Source organism: Lepidochelys kempii, chromosome 11, assembly GCF_965140265.1.
Source record: "Lepidochelys kempii isolate rLepKem1 chromosome 11, rLepKem1.hap2, whole genome shotgun sequence".
Classification (NCBI taxonomy): domain Eukaryota; kingdom Metazoa; phylum Chordata; order Testudines; family Cheloniidae; genus Lepidochelys; species Lepidochelys kempii.
Window position 1 is genome coordinate 38,755,345 of NC_133266.1, and position 10,988 is coordinate 38,766,332.

Genomic DNA, 10,988 nt, shown 5'->3' on the forward strand with positions numbered 1-10,988 from the left:
ATGCATAATGATTGCCCTTAGAGACTAAAAGCAACAGTTGCTTCTTTCAATCTATGACAGCTGCAAGAGCAACTCTTCTTTCCACACCACCATCCAGCCTAAATTCCAACTTGTAAGAGGCTGTACCTATATTTAGTTGGAAGGATTAAATTACAGAGACTTCAGGCTGGGCAAAGCACATTGATCTGCCTTTTTACAGGCAGACCTTAGTGCTGACAACAGCTAAAGCTTTCAGTTTCCTCCCACACACCCATATTATTCACAAAATGGATTCCCAAAGGGAACTCACTGAAGAGCTTCGCCTTTACCAATCCACGCTTCTTCAGGATGGCCTCAGGGAACTCCTGGATGAGAAAAAGTTCATTGATTGCTATCTAAAAGCTGGTGATAAAAGCTTACCTTGCCACAGATTGATTCTATCTGCTTGTAGTCCTTATTTCCGTGAGTATTTCTTATCTGAGCAAAGTGAAGAGAAAAAAAAGGAGGTAGTTCTCGACAACGTGGACCCTAGCGTCCTGGATATGATTGTCAAGTACCTTTACTCTGCAAGTATTGATCTCAACGACTCTAATGTGCAAGATATTTTTGCTTTGGCCAGCCGCTTTCAGATCCCTTCTGTATTCACTGTGTGTGTATCCTATCTTCAGAAAAGACTTGCTGTTGCTAATTGTCTAGCCATCCTTAGATTAGGTCTCCTCCTTGACTGCCCAAGACTTGCATTGTCTGCCCGTGACTTTGTGTCAGACCACTTTGTGCAAATTTGCAAAGAAGAAGATTTCATGCAGCTTGCCCCCCATGAGCTCATCTCAGTTATTTCACCTGACAGCTTAAACGTAGAAAAGGAAGAAGTGGTATTTGAAGCAGTAATGACATGGGTCCGAACAGACAAAGAGAACAAAATAAAGAGCCTGGGAGAAGTTTTTGACTGCATTCGTTTTCGTCTTATGGCAGAAAAATATTTCAAGGAGCATGTTGAGAAGGATGATATAATCAAAAGCAACTCAGATCTTCAGAAAAAAATCAAGGTTATTAAGGATGCCTTTGCTGGAAAATTGCCTGAACCTACTGTAAGCAAGGGAAAGTCAGGTGAAGGGGAAGTAAATGGTGATGTAGGGGATGAAGATTTACTCCCTGGATACCTCAATGACATTCCGAGACATGGTATGTTTGTCAAAGACCTTATTCTTCTGGTCAATGACACAGCTGCAGTGGCTTATGACCCTGTAGAGAATGAATGTTTCCTGGCAGCCCTGGCAGAACAGATTCCCAGAAATCATTCCAGCATAGTCACCAAACAAAATCAGGTCTATGTCGTCGGAGGACTGTATGTGGATGAGGAGAACAAGGATCAGCCTTTACAGTCCTACTTCTTCCAGGTATAAGCCTCATATTCATTACAGTCCTGCTTTTTCCAGGTATAAGCCTCAACATCAGTTTGGTGTTAGCATGACATGAAAAACAGACTTTCTGCAAGTTACTGAAGAGTATTTAGGTTTAACTCTAAATATCGAATAGGGTAATGTTTGATTTCATTAATTTCAGTCACATGATTTTTCCTATAAAAGTTTACTTGTTGCTGTAGTCTTTGAAATTCCTCCCAGAACAGCATAGTCCATTAGGGACAAATGTTGTCTTTCACTCAACTTGCTTGGCTTTTAACAGATGCCTTAATGGCAGGTTTCTATATTAAACTGATTCCTATTAAAACAAAAGCTTTTATTAAAATCTGTATTTTGGGCCCATTCTTAAGAGGTGCTGAGCATCCAGTGCAGAAACCCATGGGAATTGCATGTTCTCTGTGTCATTCAGGATTAAGGCCTAGGTAAGTTCTTAAAGTTTAGTTAACATGTTTTAATCACTTAAGGCCAATTTTTCAAAGGTATTTAGGCACTTAAAGATGCACCTAGTGGGATTTTCAAAAGTGCCTAGATTTCTTACTCCTATTGATTTCTATCAGAGGTGCTTAGGCACTTTTGAAAATCCCACTAGGGGCCTTTCTGCATCTTTTGGTTCCTAAATGCCTTTAAAAATCTGGTCCTTAGTGTCCTAACCAGTTTAACTCTTTTCTCCCCCCCTCCAAAAAAAACCCATCAGTAGGTGTCCTACCATGTTGCTGGCTGGCAGATTTCCAAAATTGTAAAGCTTGAAGTAATTTGAGATATGTCAGTTTAAATACAACCTTCTTAAATTGGCAAACAGCCTGTAATAATGCTCCAAATACCATATTTCAGCCTAGAGTGAATGTGGACATTTAAATCCATATAAATGTAAGATTTGTTAATACAAACTATGGCTGAGCCTTAACTATAGTGACACAGATGATGTAAAATTAGCACACAAAAAAGCTCAAGGAGTATGCTTATGTCAAACTTATCCTGGGGTTTTTAGATACACAGCTACATTCTGTACCCTTGGGTATTTCAACTATCTCTTGATTTATTGGATGGTATGCTCTGTTTCTAAATCCTTGACTTCAGTGGGCGATTAGCCTAAGGAGTACAAGATCGGATCCTTTGTTAGCATATGGTACAACAAGGCAATACTAAGTTATATAATTTTAAAGTCATTGGCAGATATTGAAAATAGCAATTATTGCAATTATTATAATTATTATAATATAATATTTAATTATAATATATAATTATATAGTCTAATATATAATTATAATATTATTATAATATATTATAATTATATTATAATAATTATTGCAATTATTGCAACTGTTTCAGGGATTAATATATCGTGTTCAGATACTAAGGTCATGAGTGGGGTTACAATCTTTAGAAAGAAAAGTTAGTTTTCTAGAGAGAGATTACATTAGTACTGTTTCATTTCCTTACATAGACATAAAGCTCTAATCAATGAAGTACAAGAGTTGCTACAAAAATTTGCTTACAGTGCTAGTGTTACATTGGTTTCAGAAAATCTAATCTAGAATTAGAACTGAATTATCAGGCTATAATTCCATCATGGGGTTTTTAGTGACACACACCACAGGAGTGAGGCTAGTAATTGATGTAATTTCCAGAATCCTCTTTTTTACATATTTCCCTGATCCATGCCCTGAATTTCTGCTGCCCTCCTGTCCCCATTCCATTCACCCACCCCTTGCTACTCCTAAATGTTGCTGCTGTTGCTCACTGCTAAAATATCTCTACTCTTCTGCACTACCAGCTTGGTGATTGTTTCCTTCAAAGTTTTAACATAGTAGACCTACAACATTTCCATTCCTCATGAGTCCCTGCTTCTCCACCACTTCTGCTTCACTGGCCTTACCAGTGCCTGGCAAGGTGGGAGAAAACTAAGCTACTGCCCCTCGATAAATTTGTCTCTAATTGTACATTACTCCATCAGAGCTTATACACAAAAGGAAATTCACCACACCAGTTACATTGCTGATTCACTGATTATGTTATCGGCTATAATGAATAGGATGCAAGAGTTCCTCTGTCCTGATATGCAAAGATCTGCCTGAACTGGCCTTTACCTGAGGAATCTGTGTCCATTAATTCCCAAGTTCCACTGCAACAAATAAACTGTTGACCAACTGGGGAAACTAGTGAGTTTTGGAGCCAGAAGTTTCACCAGAGCTGGACCTAGACTATGGAACTCATTTCCACAGGGACAAGAATAACCATGCACCTCACCTCTCAGAGCTAAATACAAACCTCACACAGACACACAAAACATCCATTCACATACCAACAAAAAATTCCACTATAAACTACTCACACTATTGTCTATAGGCTAGAAAGCAAGGAAGAAAAAGAGAGATTTCTATTCTTAACTGCTGGGGAGGTACTCAGATACTACAGGGAGGGGGGGTTATGTAAGGACATAGGTAGAAACAAAAATCAATCAATCTCATGTAGGGTAGGTCTCTGAAAACATCCCACGGTCTTTCCTCTGTTTGCCTGTTGTTCCTCTTCTGTGACTGCTTACAGCACAGTGAAAGTGAATGGAAACAAAATCTTCTGACTGTGTCATGAGAAGTCAGTAATATGACCAGTGGGACTGGAGACTGGTTTGTTAAGAAACCAAGCCTTGGGGGTATTTGATTTTTTTTTTTGTTCCTTTAAGTCTTATAGAAAAGTCACAATTCACCCTCACTCTGCTGTATGCACACGAAGACCCTAAGAGCTTTTGAAGCACAACCATGGGAGGAGCACTTATTGCTCCAGCAGAGTTAGAAGGAAACTGCATGCCCTTTGGGACATAATGCCTCCTGGGTGCTAGGGGCAGGGTGCTGTGCAGGTTCACTCGACTCACCCTTAATATGGTATAGGCAGCAATCCTCTGCTGATCCCTCTGTGCAGGACGATGAGCCAAGGCCATACATTAATAATAACTAGAAACAAAATGACTAGGAGTATTGGAGAGAGAATAGAGTGGAAAAAGTTGGCAGTAACTATCTTGTGGGGGGGGAGGGGAGTTGGCACACGTCAGCTGATCCAGCGGATGGGCAGTTAGAATAAATATAATGTGGAGCATTACTGATCCACTTACTGCATCTAAATCTATTTCACACAGCAGTTTTCATTGTGTGGGCTTTTACTATGCATCTTTCCTGACATTTCCTATTTTGATGTTCTTTCAGCTGGATAGCATTGCTGGTGAATGGATAGGCCTTCCTCCACTGCCTTCAGCCAGATGCCTTTTTGGTCTGGGAGAGTCGGACAACAAACTGTATGTAATTGCAGGAAAGGACCTTCAGACAGAGGAATCTCTGGATTCGGTATTGTGCTACGATCCTGTGTATGTTGACAGTTTATGTTTATGAGCATGTTTAAAATAACCCTTTTTTCATTTAAGTTGCCTTAATAGTATGATCTTCCAATTCCAGGGCAGTAAAATGGAGTGAGGCCAAAAAGCTTCCACTCAAAGTATATGGCCATGCAACAATTTCATACAATGGGATGATATACTGTCTTGGAGGAAAGACTGATGACAAGTGAGTACGAAATAATTTCATGGTAATTGGTAGCATTGTTTAGTTGGGTGTCCTCACACTCAGCAATCAAAGCTCACTTTTTTTTTGCAACTGGTTGTAGTTTTGGTACATGGAATCACATTATGATATCTAGAACAAAATATCCATGATATTATAAAGTACTACATACCTATTATTATGGCCAGTTGGCTTGATTAGCTGGCTTTCTTGTTTCTGTGTCATACTATATTCTGTTGTGCATACATGATTCAATGTTTCTCATTGGGTTCTTCACAAAAAGTTTATTCCTAGCTTCTTGGTCAGATTATACACGACAAACACTTGCAGCACATTGATGACTCTATCCAGCTACTGAAACTCCTGTTTTTAATCATTCCAAATTGCAAAGCCTTGTTAGCACTGTATTTAGAGACATACTATGATGATTTCATTAAAGTAAGAAACTAGGATCATGAGTGGAAATAGGATGTGTCTCAATGTAAAGCATCATAGTCTTGAGAAATAACTTGGGACACCCTGATAGGGTTGTTTGACAAGTGCCAGAGATGTCTGCTACAATCAGAAATTAGCTAATTTCTAAAAGCAGGTTGTCTACTATACGACATGGTCATCACTCTACTTGGTGCTGCTGTCTTATTCTCCTGGAGTGAAAGTGATCCTCCCATTCCAGTAGAAACTGGAAGTGAAATGCTTGCTCTTCATGTACAGGATATAAAATGAGGAACTCAAGAACTCAATGAGCAAATCTTCTCACTTTTCCTATAAACCAGGATAAAGAATCAAATTGTGTACAGGAGTTAGAATTTTCCAACATTAAACACTAATGCAACAAAACCACTACAATGGAAGATAGCTTGAGAAAACCCTGACTCTTGTAATCAAGGAACTATGGTATATAAATTACATTTTGAAAATGTCTAGTGCACAGACAGTAGACTTGCCCCTGCAGCTTTATCTCTGGGTACGTCAGTACTCATATTTTGTGGATAAATCTCTCCAAAACAGAATATTCTGCAAAAGAATAAAAGTCCACAGTGTTAGTTATTTGATTATCTTAAACTACACTGTAGCCCCTAAGCAAATAACCTCTTATCCTGACCTGATCTGCCATTTCTACATCTCAAGTCTCTCCTTAAATACACATTTCTTCCTATCAGCTGTAGTCTTCCAGGCTTAGTGACAGTATCATGTTAATGCACACATTGTAAGGATTATATATAATCAACTAAAGCAACTGTGTGATCTTATTGCAGTAATCCTTGTGCTCAGTCCCCTCTCTTTGTTACCATCCCTCAACACATGCCATCTTAACCAAGCTATATGGAACAGGGACATTTTTTCTTGTGTGTAAAGCACCATACACATTATGGCACTATGTAAATAGCATAACATTTATATCCAGTGCTATGGATGTGAATGGGGATTTACAGAAATACAAAAGGCCTTGTCCCTCCCTACGGAATATTCAGTCTAAGTTAGAAATGAGAGAACCTCAGGTGCGGAGAAGGAGGAATAATAATTAACATGGCTCAGACAGAGGTTTATCAAACCATGTAGTTAGTTCAATGAATTGTGTTTGTATGTATTGACTTCTAAAAGAATTAAAAGTCCTTGTACAGCACTATATGCACTTGGAAGAGCAAATTCAATCAGGATGATCTAGTTAACATATTAGTATTAAAAAACCCAAAGTGCCTAGCTCTTCTTTCTATCTCCACCCACCTTTGTTTAGCCATTTACCTATATCTGAAATAAGTGTGATGAGCAGGAACACTGTGATCTAGGTATGTGTTCATAAATGATCTGGAGGATGGTGTGGATTGCACTCTCAGCAAATTTGCGGATGATACTAAACTGGGAGGAGTGGTAGATACGCTGGAGGGCAGGGATAGGATACAGAAGGACCTAGACCAATTGGAAGATTGGGCCAAAAGGAATCTGATGAGGTTCAATAAGGATAAGTGCAGGGTCCTGCACTTAGGACGGAAGAACCCAATGCACAGCTACAGACTAGGGACCGAATGGCTAGGCAGCAGTTCTGCGGAAAAGGACCTAGGGGTGACAGTGGACAAGAAGCTGGATATGAGTCAGCAGTGTGCCCTTGTTGCCAAGAAGGCCAATGGCATTTTGGGATGTATAAGTAGGGGCATAGCGAGCAGATCGAGGGACGTGATCGTTCCCCTCTATTCGACATTGGTGAGGCCTCATCTGGAGTACTGTGTCCAGTTTTGGGCCCCACACTTCAAGAAGGATGTGGATAAATTGGAGAGAGTCCAGCGAAGGGCAACAAAAATGATTAGGGGACTGGAACACATGAGTTATGAGGAGAGGCTGAGGGAGCTGGGATTATGGATTGTTTAGCCTGCAGAAGAGAAGAATGAGGGGGGATTTGATAGCTGCTTTCAACTACCTGAAAGGGGGTTCCAAAGAGGATGGCTCTAGACTGTTCTCAATGGTAGCAGATGACAGAACGAGGAGTAATGGTCTCAAGTTGCAGTGGGGGAGGTTTAGATTGGATATTAGGAAAAACTTTTTCACTAAGAGGGTGGTGAAACACTGGAATGCGTTACCTAGGGAGGTGGTAGAATCTCCTTCCAGGGTGGTGAAACACTGGAATGCGTTACCTAGGGAGGTGGTAGAATCTCCTTCCTTAGAGGTTTTTAAGGTCAGGCTTGACAAAGCCCTGGCTGGGATGATTTAACTGGGAATTGGTCCTGCTTTGAGCAGGGGGTTGGACTAGATGACCTTCTGGGGTCCCTTCCAACCCTGATATTCTATGATTCTATGTGTCATTCTTTCACTGAGTATACATTACACAGAAAATCCACTTAAATGAGGTGTCTCTTTAAACTTATCTATTCAAAGGATTTACCAGAGATGCTTAGAGTTTTTCTTTTTCCCCACAGAAAATGTACTAACAGGGTATTTATATACAATCCCAAGAAGGGAGACTGGAGAGATCTGGCTCCCATGAAAGTGGCTCGCTCAATGTTTGGAGTGGCTGTCCATAAAGGCAAAATTGTGATTGCAGGAGGTGTTACTGAAGAAGGCCTTTCAGCCTCCGTCGAAGCCTTTGACCTCACCACAAATAAGTGAGTGCATATCCAGACAATTTTTAAACAATTTTTAATTGGAATTTTAGTGACTAAGTTGCCTTATTTTTAATTAATTTTATTGTGGGGAAAATGGTAAAGGTGCGTGTTAAGGTCAGGGGAAACAATTCAGGATAAACTATTTGCTTCACAAATAATTACTATTTAATATAAAAACTCCAAGCAGATTTTCAGTTTCAAATCCATGCTCTTAATTACTACTTACACTATTTATGGTAGGTCATAATTGTAATGAGATTACTGTAAAATCCATAAAGTCAAATTAGAAAATATGCTGATCTTTTACATAGCAGATACACTTCCAGTTAAATATATTCTGTCCCAGACCAGCTCATATTTAGAATTAAACTAATACTATAAAAAGTGGAAGTTTTACCAAAAAATTACTCATGTAGGGAAGAATATATTTGACTTTAGCTTCTACTCTGTGACCTTTTCCTGTAGAAATTCTTCATTTTGCCCAAATGCTTGACAAAAGCAAGTCAGAATATAGGTAATTTTATCTATCATCCTTCTTTAGTATTTTTTATGGCTCTCTTACACTTTCATTCTGCATTTAAACCTATCTTATCAGAAAAGTATAACATTCTTGTTGCATTTACACTGCTGCTGGATAGGGTTTACCTGTGCAAGTGTTTTAGGTTTTTACGTCCATGATTCTGCCCAAGGGAGAGTAACGTTGCAGTGGAAAACTCATAATGCTAATTAGCTTGACTCTTCTTGCTCTATTATGTTAATGCTGGATCAACAGAGTGAACAGAAAGTGCACACCCACCCACCCCCTTTGGAGGCTGCAGCAGGAAGTATTGAGGACCTTCCCTGCATAAAGGATCTTGAGCATGCACACTTTGGCCTTAATGCTGGTGAATGGAGAAGCAGAATGTCAGTGTTGGTATGGTATGGGCTTTCCCACCTGCTAAGGCAAATCCTTAACCCTTGTGTTTCTGCCAACCATAGTTGTCAGCATGGGGTATCTCAGATACTTCTTTCGTTCTGTTCAGAATGTTTCTTAAATATTGTCTGACTGATTTGCCTTTTTTTTTTAATATAATAACGTATAGGTGGGAGGTTATGTCTGAATTCCCCCAGGAGAGAAGCTCTATCAGTTTAGTCAACTTGAATGGATCTCTGTATGCTATTGGTGGTTTTGCTATGGTTCAACTTGAGTCCAAGGAATTTGCGCCCAATGAAGTTAATGACATATGGAAGTAAGTTCTATTGTAATCACATTTCCTAAATGGAAAATTCACCTTGAGGTTTATAGAAGCTAGGGAGTAAGTCAAATCAGTATTACCCTTTCATTTCATAAATGAACTATTTATACACTTTAAGGGACCGGTTGCCAGTGTGTCTGGCGAGCACAATCTGTGTGTGCTATGAAGTAATACGGATGTGAGACTTGGACCTGGGGAATACTTCCACCTTCTGGTGAAATAATGTAAACAGTACATTCTAAGTCACATCCCGCCAGTTGCAGGCTACAGCAAAGTATAGAAAAAGGAAAGTGGGGTGCAGTATTTCTGGGTCTGTTCAGCTCCATACAGTGAAATACATGTTACACTCTGACTTTTTGGCTAAAGTACCCTAATGTCACTTTGTACACAATGCTGCAAGCCTCTTTCTTAAGTTGCTTAAACAATTTCTAGCTCATTATGTTCTCTGATGCAGGATGATCTGAAAGAGACAGCAAAATGGACAGTATTATCCCTATTATTACATTCACATACACTAATAGATAGATGAGTTGCAATTCACATATACACTTCTAGACCAAACTCCCTTAAGGAGAGTCTCACACACATTCTAGAGTTTGAATCTGAATTAGCTAAAATATGTGAAAAATCCCATATAGTCTGCAACTCCAGAATTGTTCTGGTAACTTAAGGCATGGGGAGCAATTGGTGGGAAGGTGGAAAGGATTCTGGGAAGAAATGAGTTTAGAAATGATTGGAAGAGGGAGAGAGGGGATACTTGGAGAACAGGCACCAGGAGACTGTTCCAGGGATGAGGGAAGCATGCTGCAAGGTGCCTAGCCAATAATAAGTTAAAGGGACAAAGGGAGCAGGAAAGAATCGGAGCATCCTAACATTCTATTTGGAAGGATAGAAGGGCTCTTATGTAGTAACAGTTTAACACAAAAGCTGCTGGGAGCTCTTTACTTGTGGATTATTTTCCATTTTATACATGTGTCTGAGGGAAAAGGTCATGCTCAAAGAGCTAAGAAATTGAAGTGGACTTGTATTCACAGTATTTTTATTAACTGCAGGTATGACGACGAGACGAAAGAATGGTGTGGCATGTTGAAGGAGATTCGCTATGCCTCTGGAGCCTCCTGCCTTTCAACACGTTTAAATCTATTCAAGCTATCAAAGCTGTAAACAAAAAGGCTAGGAAATTAAATATGAGGAGGGAGTTCTGATTATGGTAATTTTATTTTTGTTGCGAAAAACAAACTGTACAGAGATTTATAGCTAAGTGTCCCTTAAACTGTGACTGCAGCTGTGTTTTAAATGGTTACTAATTTTTTTAGATAATAAACCAAAACTAACTTTTCGCTCAAGGTTAGAATCAGAAAGAATTCTGATTGACGTTGACTGGAACTGGTTTTGAATAAATGAAGATATCATGTGAAACTCAGTCCTTTCATGTGTGAAATTCTCATTGAATTAACCAGAGTTCTGCTTACAGTGTTGGGCACTTATCTTGAAAAAGTTTTAAGAAGTCCCACCACAGATGTGAGAGACATCACTAAAGCCAATTAATTTTTAGTTACCTGCTAGTTCTATTTGTCTTACTATTGACATGCTGTTTATACAGCTTTATTTTCCACTCCAATCATATACACAAAAGTTGCATTGTCTTGCCAGATCTACAAACATATTTTATATGCACCGTTTAGAAGAGAGTAATTGAATCTGACATAT

The 10,988-nt window shown here is 39.2% G+C and overlaps 1 protein-coding gene across 1 annotated transcript; it reads left to right on the forward strand.

Moving 5' to 3' along the window:
- Positions 1 to 266: 266 nt before the first annotated feature.
- Positions 267 to 10,701, forward strand: KLHL41 (kelch like family member 41). The gene is made up of 6 exons (XM_073304741.1): positions 267 to 1,376; positions 4,598 to 4,755; positions 4,844 to 4,951; positions 7,858 to 8,043; positions 9,126 to 9,272; positions 10,331 to 10,701. Exons 1-6 carry the CDS (start codon positions 267 to 269, stop codon positions 10,440 to 10,442), a joined length of 1,821 nt encoding a protein of 606 aa, XP_073160842.1. The 3' UTR covers positions 10,443 to 10,701.
- The last annotated feature ends 287 nt before the right edge of the window (positions 10,702 to 10,988 follow it).